Source organism: Podarcis pityusensis, assembly GCF_964106645.2.
Source record: "Podarcis pityusensis genome assembly, chromosome: 1".
Classification (NCBI taxonomy): domain Eukaryota; kingdom Metazoa; phylum Chordata; class Lepidosauria; order Squamata; family Lacertidae; genus Podarcis; species Podarcis pityusensis.
In genome coordinates, this window is record NC_138028.1 from 87,482,733 (window position 1) to 87,500,627 (window position 17,895).

The window sequence follows — 17,895 nt, forward strand, 5'->3', positions numbered from 1 at the left end:
GCGTGGGAAGGGCCGGGCTGTGAACGGGGGGGGGGCGAGGAAGACGAACGGGAGGAAGGGAAGTGCGCATGCGCCCTTTCAAGCGAGCACCGCCGGAGCCTTGCTCTGGAAGCTACCTAGTGGCTGCTTACTATGGTCCTCCCCTTCGCGCTATTCATGTCTCCGGTGTGCTGCGCGCGCGTGCTGCTTGGTGTCGGGCCTGCTGATGATGATTGACGGCTGCCGTCTCGGAGGCCCCCCTCGCCCCGCTGGAGCTTCGCGCGTGCCGCCAGATGGTCCTTTCTTGCCGGCCGCGTGTGTGACCTCGGAAAGCGTGTGCCGCCGCCTCCCGCTGACAGTTCTGCTGCGTCCAGCCACGCGCCTGCTGGGTAGCTCAGGCATCCAGAGGGGTGTCTTGCTTAAAGTGTCAATACTCTTGGCAGACCCCATGCAAATCCCCATTCAGCCCTGGAGCGCCCTGGATGAGCTTAGGCCAGGCATTGCCTAACCTGCCTTACGGGATTCTTCTTGTTGAGATAGCCATGTGATTTTTTTTTATTTGTTAAATTTATATCGCGTTCTGCCTCCCCAAAGATCCCAGTGCTACTGATGCATCCGTGGTAAAACACGGCAATTAAGACAAGATAAACACATACTGAAAATATTTTTAAAAGGATCAAAACTGCAATGAGGTCTATTGCAAAAGTTAAAAATACAGATACAAACAAGCCCTCCCCCCCCTCCCGGCTGCAGGCCTGGGCAGGCTGGTCATCCTCTTATATATCTGCTGGGATTGACAAGGCATCTGACCCTCACCTGAATTTCATAGCTCTCCTGTAGCTGCCTCTGATCAGTTATTTAACTCTTGGGGAAAATAATTACCATTACACATCATGTGCATGGAAGTTGCCAAACCAATTAACCAGCTAGAAGGATTACAGTTAATAGCATGAGTTTTCCTATAACTTGATATTGCTGGATAGTTTTCATGAACTGCAAAAGCATTTTTAGTTTGCTTTCTGTTGCCACCCTGGAACTTTTCTTTATTAGTGCCACTTCATTTTGTACGATTCCTTGCAAATGAAGGAAAACAACTTTTCTGCTTGTATATCTTGATAATATAATTTTGGTTACTGAGGACAAACAAGATTGTACGAAAACAAGATTGGGTGCAGGCCAGGACATAGGCGTCCTGACTGTGATAAAGGTTACCTCTGTGCTTGCTTGCTTAGCAGCTGTTGGGACATTCAAGGTCCCTGCTCTCCCTTCTTATGGTCTTTGTACTGGACCTGGAGACTCCCATGTCAAGAAGGAGAGCAAGTGGGCACTCTATCAAATGACAGGGCAGGAGTTACACGGAACAGGGCCTTTTCACTGGTGGTGCCCATTGGATGCCTCACTCTTCCCAGACCTGGTCTCTTTTGGCCTGTATTTTGGAGCTTTATAATTTAGGAAGATTTGGAAGAACCGGTTGACAAGTCCTATCAGTTGCTGACGTATGAATGGATTTTATTTGCTGCTATTATGTGCTTCTGGTGCACCAGTGTTAACACCAGTGCAATTGAGCTGGCCAGGATGCCAGAAGGGATACAATTTATGAGCTTTCTCCATTATCTGCACAGCAGGGGGTGTTCAGTCCACAGTGCAAAGGCTAAGCTGAAGCATTCCCAGCTGGTTACCTGCTTTCAGCAATAGGGGTTGCTGTTTGGTAGTACCCAAATGGTTAGCTGTCAGATTCTAGAGCTCCCTATTGGTGGCTCTTAGGTAATTCAATAAATACAGAGTCCATTCATAAAACACATTGTTCATTCATAAAGCAGTAACATAAATCTCCATTGCTACATATTGGGTGTATATTTCAGCGGTTGAACGTACAAGTTTATGGTCATGCTGTACTGTAGTGCTTATGCGACTGTGAATAAAAGGTGGCTGGGCTCGATATCTCGGGGAAGAGGTGACAAAACTGATTTCCAATAAGTGCCCCCCCCTTTATTTCCATAACAAGTTCTTGAGTCTGTACTCTGAATGGTGCCACCAGGGACCTAGAAGGTGCAGGGCTTGTCAGTCCAACCCCTGCACAGTCTCAACAGGGCTGACCTTAAGGCAATTGGGCCAAATTGGGCCCCACAGGCCGCTCTTAAGGGGGCCCCTGCACCAGGGCAATCTAGATGGATTTTATTTATATCTATAAGATTTTGCAGACTTTGGCTGTGAACTGGGGCCCTACAAAAAATAATAATCAAGTTGCATCCCACCGCTTCAAATTGGACCCCACTGCCTAGCCCTGAGTCTAATAGTTGCTGGGGCTGAGTTGCCCTGCCCTTGCATAAAGTCTTGGGTTTACAATTTTGGGAGAGGGGAGACTGCGGCACTGGGGAGAGGGCAGGCTGGTGAGGCCCTCTAGACTTAGAGACCCGAGTTGCCCTGCCCTCGCATGAAGTCTTGGGTTTGCAATTTTGAGAGAGGGGAGACTGCCCCCTGAGGAGTGGGAGGGCTGGTGAGGCCCCTTAGATTTAGAGGCCCTAGGCTTCAGCCTACTTAGCCTATACATAAATCCGGCACTGCTCCCCATATACTTCCATTTTCCCCATTGTGCAACACGATAACTGTGTAGATAAGCCTGGTAACATTCGCTCTTGTGTGCTGCCAACAACTGTACTGCTCAGCTCTGCTATTTCCACAGAGGGGGAGGCATTGCTGGAAAGCAGTGGTGCTAAACAGAATTAAATTGCCACCTGATTTTCCCAGTCCTGCACCTTTGACAGCTGCCTAGCAGACAGAAATTCAGAGCGTTTTCCATACTGAATCTCTGCCTGTCGTGTAGTTCTTGAAGACACAGGAGCATAGCTAGAGGGGGGGGGGGGGAATTGAACCCTAATTTGAAAAAAGTTTACTGTCTTTTTGTATTTGATTTTTATTTGCAAATTCTGAGTGTAGGAATAATTAGTTTTTCTGCTAACTGCCTTAAATGCAGATCTTTGTTGTGTTTGGGGTTTGATTCTCCTTATACATTTTAATTCAGAATACATTGTAGTGTTTTACTTTATGTTTTAAGATAGACTGAAAATGCTTTAATGGTTTTGGGGTAAAGTAAAATTGTACAGAAATGTTCTTAAAAAAAAAAAAGAATCCTATGCATGAGGGTCACCAACCTTGTGTTTGTGGGCACCGAGGTGACCTCAGGAATCATCCAGGAAGATATTTGTGGGCACTATAGTGCCAATGAGTGCTGGGTTGGGAATCTCCAGACCTGCATGTGAGTCTTGCTACTCACTACCAACTTTAAAATGTAATACAGCTCTTGTGCGGGATGTTGGGAGGGTTGTTAAAGTAAAACTATTGCACTCCAAACTCATCTATTATACAAGGGACTGAAATCTTTAACTTCCTAGCTGCATTTAAGCACACTTTTAATAAATGCTAACCTTACTTAGATACCATTGGACATTTGGATGGCATTTACGGAGCTTTATGTGTAAGAACATAAGAAGAGTCTGCTGCTGGATCTTTCTGTGGGAAACCTGCAAGCAGAACCTGAGCACAAGAGCTCTCTCCACTTCTGCAGTTCCCATTCAGAAGCATTACTTCCTCCAACTATGTGGAGGCAGAGCATAGCCATCATGGCTGGTAGCCACTGGTAGCTTTATCCTCTGCGAATTTGTCTAATCGTCTTTTAAATCTGTAAATTAAAATGGATGTAGTGATGGTTATTGTATTGTTAATGTGAGCTGACAGGTGTTTTTTTTCTTGTTTTTTAGCTAGTCCCCTCCCCCCCTTTCTCCCCATTCCTCATGAATTTGCAGTAAAATTAAAATAATTAAAAAATGAAAAGAATAATAAAATACTGACCTGTTTTACTATGCATTTTGGGGGAATATGTCAAAGGTGTATTTCTCCACCCTTCAGAAATCAGAGTTCACAAGGAAGAGTAAATCTGGCCCCCGTCCCTCTAGCAAACACACACTCCCTAGTAAGCAAACAGGTGGAGCCCCTTTTCCCTCACGTAGTAATGGCTGTCCACAATAAGAACACTGTTCTACCTTTTCTTTTTATTACACGACTTGCAATAAATAACCCACAGTTATTTACAATGAGGATTGGGTGGGGTGGAGTAGGTTGGATTTTAAATTTTACTCGTTGTGTCAACAAGCCCTGGCAAACCCAAACATCCCCTCCACATCCATAGCTGTTTCTAAATAACCTCTGCCCAGAGGCCTGCTTCATGGAGCATTTTTCATCTATGTATAGGACTACAGACCTAACAGAGCCACACTAAGTGACATTGAAAGGCAAGGGTGGCTAAGCTTCAGGTTGCATCCGGCCTGTAAAGCTACAGGAAGTAGCCTGTCACCCCCTGGGTGTTATTGCCTGATCTCAGTGCTGTGGTATTCAGGGCTTAGATGGGGAGGTAAGGTGCTCTATTTGCTTTTTTGAGAGTGTTCTCTAAACAGTGGGCAGAGTGTGCTTTATCAACCAATCACTGCTTGGATGTTCGGCACTGAGATGAGGAGATAAAACCTCTCTGCTTGTGAAGAATAAAAGGTGGTGTTTCAACCACCAGCACAGCTACTGGAATGGGAAGGGGTGGAAATGTTATCATATTTTCTGTCCAGATACTTCTGTGAATAATTAAAAAAAAAACCATTTGAGAGAACTAACTTTCCTCCAAAGTGTGTGTGTGAGAGAGGTGTACCGGCATGTGCACTTAGATGTGTGGCTGCACATGTGATTTGTGTGCTATATATGCAGGGTTTGTGTATGTTATGTGTAGTAAGTCTGTATGTGTGGTATTTGTGTGTATGTGTGTGTTGCATGTGTGTGCAAGCACGCGTGCACACACACCTATGTGTAAAGTTACATTCATACCAGTCACAGGGTTCCAGTGGCTGATAATCAATGGGCCAGAAAAAGTTTGCCAACCATGCTTTAAAAGGAATGTTTTCTTTAAGATGTCTAATGCAAGGGCTGTCTTGCAAGGATTTGTGGTTGTCCTTGTCTCTCTACTGTGTGCTATTCTATGGTCACACCAATTAATCTAATGGCAACTTGCTATTTAGAACTACAAATACTTACAATGAGGAGGATTGGGTGGAGCAGAATAGAGGAGTGAGTGGAGATTTGTATGTAAAACAAACATGACAGTTCCCAACACATACTATGTACATTTTTTAAACTGTAGTGTGTGAAACAGTCCAGTCATTTTATTTATTATTTTCTTCAACAAAGTTCCCAACTTGTACCTGAGCGGCAAACCAGCCTCAAAGTCTGTTTCCTTCACCCACCTAAGTGGAAGAAGGGGTGGTGTCTTAGTTATAGCCCAGCCTAGGGTGAGGCTTTCACACTTAATTTCTGCCTCTTTGTGGCAGAGAAGGACTGAGGAAGCAAAGGTAATGACAGCAGTACCATAACCGCAGTGTGCACATGATGCTTCCTTTGCTCCTCACACAAACAACTGAAAATAGTGGTGGGAATGGTTAAAAAAGCTTGAAAATCCCTTAGATGGGCCACTGAAACATGGCCACCCTTTGAATTTCAAAATTATCCATATTTTGCTATGCAGTTATCTAGCCAAGTAAACTAACATGTACAAAAATGCATATATTATGGGAAAGTATGCATAAAAATGCAAATATTAGTGAAGCTAGCATGCAAAAATGCATTAGATTATAGAAAGTTCTGCAAAAATGTGTCTATTAGCAGTACATCAAGATGCACACTAAGATGCTGATGAATTTTCATGAGGTCTTTTAAAAAAACAAAAACATTACAAACTGATGTGGAAATTTGGCAAACTGAAGATTGGAAAAATGAGGAAATGGAAAGAAACTGAAACTGACAGGTTCACAAATCTCTACCCCCCACCTGTAAGTCTTCCCTTCTAAAGCAAAATTGTTTGTCAGCTTTGCTTCCTTAACAAATAGTGGGAAAGCAGTGGTTTCTTGCTGTTTCTTTCCCATTTCATCTGACAGTTCAAGAAGCACTCAATTTCGATGGTGGCTATGTTCCTAATCACACCAGGGAGTATGCCCCATTGAATACACTAGGGCTTACTTCTCAGTCAATATGCATAGAATTGTGCCATTAACTTTTAAACCATCTAGATCAGCCCACCTCTTTGGCCAAATGTGTGATGAGAATGGGTGTGGAAGTATTCTTTAAAATGAACCTTTCAGATTCAAAAGCCTTAATGAATTTAGCATATGTTACCGGATCTTTGCTTCCTGGTCTTTATTATATTGGAACACGTTCCACAGAAGCTGGAGCCAAAAGCCATCAACAGCTTCATTGTATCAAACCCTTGTGGTTAAGAGTTTCCTCCTCTATCATGTAAACATTCGGCTTCCAGAGCATGTAGTTTTTAAAACTATAGTTTTAGCAATTTGCTGACTGATTTGGTAATCTGGGAGTGGGTGGGATTGGTCTCCATGGGAAAATTCAGATAGATGGGTAGTCACCATGAAAACTCCTAGCCAGAAAATTTGCAGAACATATGAGGGCAAAAAACATCATCTTTCCCAGTAGCAGCTTCCGCCTTTGTGGTTCTTTTCACTGGTGTAATCCTTAAACAAAGAGATGGCTCCACCCTGCTTATAGTGAAAAAAAAACCACACATGCTGTGATCTTTCCACTTTAGTGCACGATACAAGTGAAGGGCAAGGCTTGGCCGAAAACCGATTTCATAGCACTTCTCAAGGGTCTTCTCAAAAAGTTACTTGTAATCCATATCTCCTACAATGTTGAATAAAGGTATTCCACATTGACAAAAAATAATTCTGTCTTGGATTTTGTTCTCTAGATCTAACAAAGGATGCTAACTTTGGCATCAAAACATAACCCCAAATTCTATCATACCACTCTGTGCATATAACAGCATGTAACATTATTGTTGCTGCCAATCAGTAGGAAGCCAATTCCACATGATCTTTCTTCACAGAACCTTCCAAATAAGCAAGCTTTATGGCTGAGTAGGGATTTGAACCTTGCTCTCTGAGGTCCGCGTCGTACCATTCTAACCATTACACCACACTGACCCTCATTTCAGGCATGTGGCTGGGTAGCTTCTGTTTATTTCATGTATTTTTGCAAGGGTAATATACCATCTAAGGGACGCGGGTGGCGCTGTCGGTTAAACCACAGAGCTTGCCGATCAGGTCAGTGGTTCGAATCCCCGTGACGGGGTGAGCTCCCCTTGCTCAGTCCCTGCTCCTGCCAACCTAGCAGTTTGAAAGCACGTCAAAGTGCAAGTAGATAAATAGGTACCGCTCCAGCAGGAAGGTAAACGGCGTTTCCGTGCGTTGCTCTAGTTCGCCAGAAGCGGCTTAGTCATGCTGGCCACATGACCTGGAAGTTGTACGCTGGCTCCCTTGGCCAATAAAACGAGATGAGCGCCGCAACCCCAGAGTCGGTCACGACTGGACCTAATGGTCAGGGGTCCCTTTACCTTTACCTAATATACCATCTAGGTATGATTTGGTAACAATCCTCTCTTATACCCATATTTAGAGAAATCTTATGTGCAATTGACCAAAGCTTTCCCTAAACATCCATTGGAATGTTTTTTCCAATATTCTGGGCGCATTTTACATTTTTATTGTACACTAGAACAAATTTGAAAATATTCAGACTATGGCAGAGGGGGAGCTGATGCTGCAGTTCTATGCACACATACTTATTTCCTTGGGAGTAAGTCTTATTTAAATCAATAGGACTTCCTTAAGAAGAGCCCTGCTGTATCGGACCAAAAATTCACCCAGAGCACTACTTTCCAACAATAGTCAGCAAGGTGCTCCTGCAAAGGACACATGGAGGAAACATGGGAGATGTACTGTTGCCTTCATCCCTGCTTGATTGTGGTCTTTCCAGAGGCATTTGGTGGACCACTTCCCAGCATCCACAGTCTTTGTCCCTAGCACAAGTGTAGCCAACATGATGCCCTTCAGATGTTGTATACTACATCTCCCATCATCCCTGATTATTAGCCATAATAGCTGGGGCCATGGTTTATTTCCCCCTCCTGTCACCTACAATACCCGATGAGTGAGAACCTTCTGTCCATTTTCTCTGTTTAGCCTGCCTTCTGTGTGAGGGGGAAAGAGGATCTGTTTTACTTTTCTTTCTTGAGTGCAGGGCGGAGGACAGGGGAAGAGCTCTTCACACAAGTTTCTGTGACCGAGGTAAGAAGGCAAAACCCCTTTTCTTGCTTGCTTTTGTTGTAAAACCAGGGTGCAGGAAGCAGAAAATAATATTTTTCCCAATTCTGGAGGCATGTGCTGAAATTGCAACCTATATAGTTCTCCTTCGATTTGATTTTGGGGGTGTAAATTTAAATATGCTCTCTGTGTGCTTGTTCTTTGATTTAAATATGAAGCTGCAGATAGAAAATGCTCTCTCACAGTTTTTTTTTGGGGGGGGCAGGTTGCATTTTAGTTTCAAGCTGTATATTTAAAAATGCTGTAATGAAACTAAAATTCATGCCCACTTGAACCTCGGAAACTTGTCCAGAATGGATGATGGCTCTTGGAAAGGAGATTTCCCCACCTCTGCTATGCATGCTGCATTGAATTCAGCTACGTCCTACTCAGAGTAAACCATTGAACTTAATGAACCTAAGTTAATCATTCGAATGGGACTAACACTGAGTACCACCTGCTTATACCAGAATACATGTGTGTTAATAATGATAATGGGGGGGGGGAGGGTAATTTTGTGGGGGTTCTGTTGAAATGTGAGGGTGGATGCTTGGAGAGAGGGAAAGGCTTTTATTTTTATTTTATTTTTAAACAGTTGCTTGTGGGACTGGTGGCTTTGGCTGAAACTTGAATGGCAGGTGCCTGGACAGAGAAGAGCTAAAAAAATATATTAATGGGGGGGGGGAGGGAAATTCTTGAAGTTTGTTGAAATGGAGGGGTGGTGGCTGCTCTCCTATAGACACTTATCCTAGAATGTGTTAATGATGATGGTGGTAATCACTGATAAATATGTCTTTGCCAATGAAGAGGATGATGTTATAGGATTGGGAGTCAGGTGCCCATGGTTTTAAATTTGTAAGATTGGACTCTGTCTGCTGAAGTGGTCAAACCAGCCTTTCAGGTGGGGGATGTGCTTAAAATGTTTGGTGTGCACACAGTTCCATGGCCATTCATAACCTTACTGTCAATGTGGCAGTTTATTTTTCTTCTTACTAAATTCTCTTCAAATGCAGCACTTGTTTATAAATTGCAGGTTCCCCAAACAGTGTTACTGGTATGCTTTTGGTCTAGAAATTAAATTCAGTATAAACCCGGAAGGAGCGGAACTAGATCCAACCAGAGTTCCTTGAAAGTTTGTTAAGATAATGATGATAGGCTTGGCAAAGCAATTAAGATTATACAGTGTTAGGGCAGTGCAAATAAGAAAAGAAATAAATTTAATTTAATCTAAAGTTTCAAAACATCACAACAGAGACTGTTTAATTTTCATTCAACATTGACATAGGACTCTGATCTGAGTTAATGAATACATGATCTTGATGGGTTGCTTTTCCTCATACCATGAGGTCAGCAGCATAAGAGCAGTAGAAGGAAGCAATCGATGAATCTCCTTTAAATTTTCAGGGTGTTTTTTCATGGGACAAGTCCACACTGCAATACTATACATATTTACTTGGAAATAACACCCACTTTGTTACATGGGTCTTACTCCCAGGAAAGTGCACATGGGATTGCCATCAATAGCCAAATTGTTTCTGACATGCTTGTTCAAATACTTTCAAAGCCAGTAGAAATTATCCAAATTGTGTGCCACCATCCTCCCAGTTCGGGGTGGGGGTGGGGGAAATCCTCTCCAATGTCATCAACTATATTTTATTTATTGCTTTCTTCCGAGCTATATCCATCTTCTTTTTTCTGTGGTATTCTGAATAAATGTGCCTGCTGAGCCAATGGCACCAGATTCCTAAGTAGATGTTTTTATTCAGTAACCTCTCACTGAATCAGTCTAGAAACTATTCCACCACCACTTTACCCCCCAAATTGATAACTCTTTTGGTTACCTCTGGCAGGATTCCCTGCACATTGCACAGTATAATATGGATTCAAAGGGCTACTTTGTTTAGCAACAGGTTTTGCATGGTAGCAGGGAATGGAATTGTTATATGAATGTCAGGTTCTTTTCAGATCCATTGTTTGGTTATTGCATAACATTACTTGTTATGCGCCCAACATCAGGATTTAAGATGCTGAAGTTTCAACTTTTAAAAAATGCTTGAGCATTTTGAGAATTGTTAAACTTAGATTCTATCCATATATTACAGATACGTGCCTTGTTCATGTGTCTGTTTTGGCTCTACTTGAATCAGTCTGAAGACAATTCCTCTTCTGCCCCAAAGCAAACTCTTGTCACTTGTAGCAGAGTTTTCTGCATGCAGCACAGTATTACAGTGGTACCTTGGGTTACATATGCTTCAGGTTACATACACTTCAGGATTCCATACTCCGCTAACCCAGAAATAGTGCTTCAGGTTAAGAACTTTGCTTCAGGATGAGAACAGAAATCGTGCTCCAGCGGCGCGGCAGCAGCAGGAGGCCCCATTAGCTAAAGTGGTGCTTCAGGTTAAGAACAGTTTCAGGTTAAGAACAGACCTCCAGAACGAATTAAGTACTTAACCCGAGGTACCACTGTATATGGATTCCAAAGGCTACTTCGTTTAGCAACAGGTTTTGAGTGGTAGCAGGAAATGGAATTGTTAGATGAGTGCCAGGTTCCTTTTAGCTCTACTGTTTGGTTCTTGTGTAACATTGACTGATATGAAGGATTTAAGTTGCAGCAGTTTTAAATTCTTTGTTAAAATGCTCAAGCATTTTGAGAATGGTTAAACTTAGATTGGGTCCATGTATAACAGATATAGAACCCCTTGATCTTAATGAACTCGTTCTTCTGTCTCTACACAGACCCAGAGAAAGACCTCAAGGATGGCAAAGACAGTTCTGTTTTCTGATCTGGATCTTTCAGACCTATATCCAGATGCTAATTACAGCGACTATGACTACTACGGCACTTTCAACCCTAACAGCGTAGCAGCAAAAGCACCCTGCGGAATCGATGTTATGCCACCTGTGTTCAAATACCTAGTGGCATTCATCTATGGCCTGACATGCCTTCTGAGCCTGGTGGGGAACTCCCTGGTGGTTCTGGTGATTGCATATAGCAAAGGAAACCGTTCTGTCACGGATGTGTATCTTCTGAACCTCGCCATTGCCGATCTCCTCTTTGCACTCACCTTGCCTTTCTGGGCTGTAGATAGAGCGCATGAATGGATCTTTGGCACTCCCATGTGCAAAATCCTGTCACTCCTGAAGGAAGTCAACTTCTACAGTGGCATGCTCCTGCTGGCCTGTATCAGCATGGATCGCTACCTGGCAATAGTTCATGGTACTCGGGCAGTCACTCAGAAGAGGAGCTGGGTCAGATTTGTCTGTGTTGGCATCTGGCTGCTCTCCTTCCTCCTCTCCCTTCCTGTAATTATCTTCCATGAGGCTTTCTTGCTAACCGAGGAGATGAAATGGGTTTGTCATGAAAATATTGGATGGAATCAAATATCTGGCATTAGGGCAAAACTGAGAATCCTGCCACAAACGTTTGGCTTCATTCTTCCCTTGATCATCATGCTCTTCTGCTATGGTGTGACGGTACACAGACTCTACCAGACCAAGAACAGTCAAAAAAAGAAGGCCATGAAAGTCATCTTGGCTGTGGTGCTGGTCTTCCTGGTCTGTTGGCTGCCCTACAATATCTCTTTGCTTCTTGATATGTTAATGAGGTCTGGAGCTATTGGTGAAACCTGTGACCTTCGCAACAGCATTGATACAGCCCTTTCGGGTACTGAAATCTTGGGATTTGCTCACAGCTGCGTAAACCCCATCATATATGCCTCCATAGGGCAGAAGTTCCGGAACAACTTCCTCAAGATCCTGGTCACAAGAGGCATCATCAGCAAAGAAGCCTTGACTCGATTTAGAAAGGGTTCCTCCTTCTCATCTACCTCTCTGTAATAGGCTGGGGGGAAGAAAAAATGGGATGGAATCAAACATCTGAAATGAGGGTGAAACAGAATCCTGCCACAAATGTTTGGCTTCATTCTTCCTTTGATCATCATGCTCTTCTGTGCCATGCATATTATATATAGTTTCTTATAAACAATCCAAACCATCTCTTCTTATGCTAAAGCCATTCTGTCCAAAATAGAATCCTGTGATAAAATTTTGACTGGATGTAGCTATCATTTCTATATGAGCTTAACTAAAAATAAAATACACAGAGCAAGGAAGCTTAATCCCCTCTCTACCTTTAATTCCTTATTTTGTAGAACTGCCTTTTGTATATTTTAAATTGAATGTGGTCATCATAGAAATACGATTTTGCTGTAATCTTGACTGCAGAGCTATGATCAAGTCAGTAACTGACCCCTTAGCAACTGCTTTAATTGCATCCCTTTGCACAAACAAACCTGTTCCTTCATAAGGATTGTTCATTACTGAAAATGTGGTTCATGAATGACCTAACTTGAAACATTTGAAGCCGACTACATTTCAAGTCACCCAACTTTTTATGGGGAGAAGCTTCTGTTATAGGTCAGGAAATATAGCATCCGTAGTATGTAGGAAGCTTCCTTTTTGACCTGCTGAACTCCATCTGCGTATCTTCCCTTGCCCAGGGGGTGAGGGTAGTGTGCTATTTAGTGGTGGATAAGATCAGCCTTTCCCATCTCAGTGATTTGCATTTTATGAGACATTGTTATTTGAGCCGAGAGTCTTTATGATCCCTATTAAAACAATTATGTGGTTCTACCTGTCAGCAGGACTTCAGTTACCAATGTATCTAAAAGGCGAGAGACACCCCCAAAGCTAACAGGAGGGGCCAGAAGGACAATATTTGCTCTCTCTGTGTGAAAACATTCACAGAAAAACAAATCAAGCTTTATGAAAGCAGAAATAGGCTTTTGGGAACAACTCCTGAGAACATTATTTGCAAGTCAAGCATGGCCAAGGTGGGCAGGCCCCAAATGAAGGAGCAAGGCCTTTCCTGGCTGGGAATTCAACTCGGGGCATGATGGCAGTACAGTCTTCAAGGGTCACCAGGCAGAAATGTGATGGAGAAGCTAGGCTCTACATTTGACTTCTTAGCATTTAGGGCAACACCACTCATAGGACACAGTGCAGAGCTGGAGCTGAAGTCATGATCAGGCAGAAGCCATGTTTCTGAAGCAGTCTTTCCCAAGTAGGTGCTTTCCAGATTTTTTTGACTACAGCTCCCATCAGTCCCTGCCAGTTGGCTGATGGGAGTTGTAGTCCAAAACATCTGGAGGGCACTAGGTTGGGTAAGGCTGCTGTAAAGGGCGTGACTGTGAAACAGAATTTGCAGAGGATATGTGCATTTTTGGCCAGGAGCCACAATTGCAACAGAAATCACATAAACTGGCTAGCCAGCCTGACAGTGAGGTGTGAAAAGATCAAGTATAATCTTTGTAGCAAAAACGACACAAGAGTCTTGTGGCACCAAAGGCTAACATATTTATTATGGCATCAGCTTTTGTTTACCAGTGGTCATACCCACAAATATATGCACACACAGAGTATTAGGTTTTTTTTAATTTAAAAAATGGTAAACAATGTGGCCAAATGGTTATCAAATACCCCCCCAAAAAGCTCAATCCATGACCTTTCTATTTATGTAAAACTTAAATATATATAGAATATATACCGGTATATTCTAAAATATATAGAGACTGAAATACCCAGGTGTCAGAGGAGGTTATTTATGTACACAACAACTGCGGCCCGTGTTTTGTTAGCCCCAAAATGGAAAGTGAGCGAGGTCCCAACTAAAGAGGATTGGCAACTTAAGTTGACAGAATATGCACAACTTGCAGATTTAACATATAGAATAAGAGAGCAAGAAGAATATACATTTAAAGAAGAGTGGAAAACGTTTGTTGAGTATATGGAAAATATTGAAAATATCGAGTATATGGAAAATATGGAATATATTGAGTATATGGAAAATAACTGTGTACAGATGAAAACATTGGCAGCATTAAGATAAATTCAATAGAGTAAATAATTCTTGATGGATGTAATAGTGGAAAACCGATTGGAATGGTTATTGTAAAATATGCAGGGGTGTAAGATATGCAAAATGAACCATGGAAAGAGAAGATGGGAAGTCATTGGATTTTTTAAAGTTTGTAAAATGTTTATTTGAAATTGTAAAACAGAAAATTTAATAAAAAAATAAATAAAAGTCCCATTGTTTTTGTTTGATGAGCATACCTAATCCCAACATCCCTGGACCAGCAAAAAATTGCCAGAAATCATTCACATTTGAAATAGCTTCCCTAAAACACCCAAACTTTCTGCTTCATAGACAAGCAATAGTTCCCTCTGCTGGGGAGTTGTAAGGAGAGCATCAAGGGACACATATTATTTCCTGCATGCCAGTCAGGCAGCTAGGATGGCAAAACATTATTTGGTGAAATCTTTAAATTGCTTTCCATCTTCCTGTCAGTGATTGCAGCTCTGATGTTGTTTCATAGCCCTTTATGCGGAGAACGATTTGTGGGCAGAAATTGTGTGTACTGATGGATGCTGTGTTGGTCCAGCAAAGGAAACTAAAAGAACCTTCAGACTGTCACTATTTGGAGATGAGATTCAGTCACATACTTCAAAATTCAGGATGGACTAATATACTTGATTGGGAGGTCTTGAGCAAAAAACCTTCTGCCCCAAATATCAAATTTTTGCAATTAAGGAAAGTGATGGGGAGATGCCCTGGAACATGTGGGAAACCACTTGCGTTGACATGTCATCTAACTTCCCTGCAAACACATCATCTAAATTCCCCACAAACAAATCAAGAAACAAAGAAGAAAAGAAAGCAACAAACAGGTAATCTGTGAGTGCGTTCACTCAGGCTTGTCACTCACATGTCATCTCACAGAAATAATTACTCTTGTCTTCTGGCCCAGAATACAGAAGTAACTATATACTTAGAACAACTCCAGTTCAAAATTGGTAAACAATTGAATCTCACAAATCTCCTCCTACTGTATATGCATTCAGTGATAAAAATGGGGGGGGGGGGGTCATTTGAATCATACGTCATCATTTTCAAAGAGAGGGAGGTTCAATTTGCCCTACACCCTTCAGTTATCATGTCCTCCAGTTTCAGCCCCTGAACTCTATCATAAACAACAATGTCCTTAAAAATACGCTTTTCCCTCTCCGGCAGATGCTTTTTATGGTTATGGAAGTCCATCACAGTATTTTCAAGGATTGCATTAGAATTTTTCAGTGTATGCAGACAGATTTTCTAAACACTGTCTACAGGAGTAGATGAGTTTCTGCACTATATCAGACTGAACAGCTTGATCTTTGATCTGCAAGGAAGGAGCTGTGAACTAGTAACCGCGTTCAGCATCATGTTGGGGTAATCAAAGTGAAGGAACTGAATGAGCCACCTACTAGTATACTTCTCACAGCTGGAGCTGTTTCCTGTTATAGTCCTCCACAGCCTATTCCTCACCCAGCTTCTTAAGTAATAGAAAGGAGGACTTGGTGTGCTTTCTGGAGGGAAGTTTTGCAAAGGCCAGTTCCTCCTAGAAAACACGAACTTTCAGCATCACATTTTTTGTGCTCTCAAGACAATTCTCTATAGCAGGCGGGTAAGTGGATCACTCTGCCTAACTCTGCATAGGATTGAGGTTGAGGATAAGGATGATGATAAGGATAATATATTAATATATTGGGAACTATGCATTGATAGGCAAGACTTGGTATTCCAGAGTGCTAAAGTTCTACATAAATGTCTAACAGGCTAGAAAATAAAAGTTAAGCAGCTGTAGAATTTTGATGGTGTGATCCTCACTGTTCATCATGATGATTGTATCTGCCTTGTACTGTGATGCCAGTCGGCAGACTCAAATCTTACTAAATATTATTTTGAACAGTATATTAAATTATACCAGTCTAAAACCCATTTTACATGTGATATCACAGCACTGATCATAGTTTATCTTGCAACTGAGCATACAATATTTCCAATTTTAAATAATAATCAGAAACAAAATATACACAGAGATGTCTAATACTATGTGATACTGGATTTTAATGTTGTGTTGTAATTGTTGTAGCCCATCCTGGGACTTGACGGTGAAGGGAAGGCAATAATAATAATAATAATATAGTAATGGATAATTTTGAATACAAAGTGATGCACTTGATACTGAACATCAGGCGTCTCTCATGTGGGGTAGACTGAGATCACAGATTTGATACAGAATGACTTCTGAGAGGGGAAGGTTGCTTAGAGAAGGATCCTGCAACTGGTGATGCTATAGAGATAGAATTATCAGCAGCAATTGCAACAATTATTTACTACAGCTGTTGCTCATACAGCACTCTCAATACCTTGCTTTTCGTAAGTCAGAAAGACAGCAGCTGCACCTCTGCATGAGTGTCCTTGTGAATTTTCTAGTGATTTACATTACAGAGATAGGCATTGCAACGTTCCACACAATTAACTCTTTGCAACATTCAAACTCAGCGATGCACACTGAGCTCTCATGTGGGGCCTGGCTATGTAGCAATTGTGCTGGATTCCACTGGACTAGCTAGCAGAGCAAAAGAGAGTTTATACTGTCAGTCCAAAGAAGCATCTAATCACAACAGGAAGCTATTTCAGTGGAAGCTCCCGAGACAAATAATTTCTGTTTCCTACCAAGATGCCCAAATTTATACTGAACTCAAAACCACAACTTAATTTATAAATCATACAAAAAATAAGAATATTGGGGCAGGGGTGTAGGAAGGGGTGGGTGGGGGGTGAACTGCCCTGGGTGTCATCGCTGAGGGGGAAGCTTGGGAGTTGTGGGCGGGAGGCGCGCCCAGGGTGACATTCGGCGCGCCGCCTGCCTGCGACTCCTAAGCCTACCCCGAGTCATTGATGGGGGGGGGGGGGAGGTGACAAATTTTTTCCGCACCGGGTACCACCTTACCTTGCTACGCCTCTGTATTGGGGAATGTCACTATAGGTTGACTTTTCTTCGCACATAAATGAGTCAGCCTGCATTTTGATTATCCATTGAAAGGAGTAATCTCTCCAGTATTGGCTGTTTCCCAGCATTAAATCAGAGAACAGAGGTCAGTGCCGGAAAATATTTATGCATGAAGCAGCCCATAGTTTTCAGCTACACTGGGTATTAATGCAGACCTCAGGAATGAGACTTGCATGGCAGACCTGCTAAAGCAAACATGCTGTGCATCTTGAGAAAGAGGTGTGCTCACACTTCCTATTGCAAGGACAGCGAAAGCAACCAAGTTATTGGCACAGATTTCCCCACATTGCCATAAAGATGAAACTTCACACATGTAGTTTTGCTACACAGACATATCCTCTCCACAGGAAGAGAGCAAAATAGCATGTCTGTATGTTTGGCAGTGGTTATGACAGGTGTTTCGAAGTTATCACATAAAAATAAACACTTGATCTGTTTTCACATATGATGGTATGCAGTATATACCAGATGTAGCCAATGTGGTGCTCTGTAGATAATGCTGAACCACAACGCCCATCATCCCTGACCATTGGCCATGCTGGCTGGGGCTGATGAGAAATGGAGTCAAAGGCCAAAGAAGAGCATTATGTTGGCTTGCCCTGGTGTACACAGATATCAATTTCCCTACCATGGGTAGGTTCATATTGCAAGGGGAATGTGTGGTAATTGAGGTGGTCCTCACAGTAGAGAGACGGTTGTTATTTTTGGGTAGGATTCAATTACATACTGGCAAATTCAAGTTGCACATTATGATTCATCAGGAGGTCTTGCACAAAAACCAACTTCTCAAAAAGATCTGATTTCTGTGATAAGGAACGTGACGAGAA

General features: G+C 42.3%; 1 protein-coding gene across 5 annotated transcripts; it reads left to right on the forward strand.

Annotated features, from left to right (window-relative positions):
- The first annotated feature begins 26 nt into the window (after positions 1–26).
- LOC308476468 (C-X-C chemokine receptor type 1-like) lies at positions 27–14,221 on the forward strand. Of its 5 annotated transcripts, none has more exons than XM_081004058.1 (3): positions 27–368; positions 8,049–8,153; positions 10,908–14,221. In XM_081004058.1, the coding sequence occupies exon 3, from the start codon at positions 10,929–10,931 to the stop codon at positions 12,006–12,008; it is 1,080 nt and encodes a 359-aa protein (XP_080860184.1). In that variant the 5' UTR covers positions 27–368; positions 8,049–8,153; positions 10,908–10,928; the 3' UTR covers positions 12,009–14,221. The 5 variants fall into 5 exon arrangements, with proteins under 5 accessions (XP_080860184.1, XP_080860181.1, XP_080860182.1 ...); XM_081004055.1 differs by lacking the exon at positions 27–368 and adding an exon at positions 1,932–3,235 and having other exon boundaries at positions 8,102–8,153; XM_081004056.1 differs by lacking the exon at positions 27–368 and adding an exon at positions 3,106–3,235 and having other exon boundaries at positions 8,107–8,153.
- Positions 14,222–17,895: the final 3,674 nt, after the last annotated feature.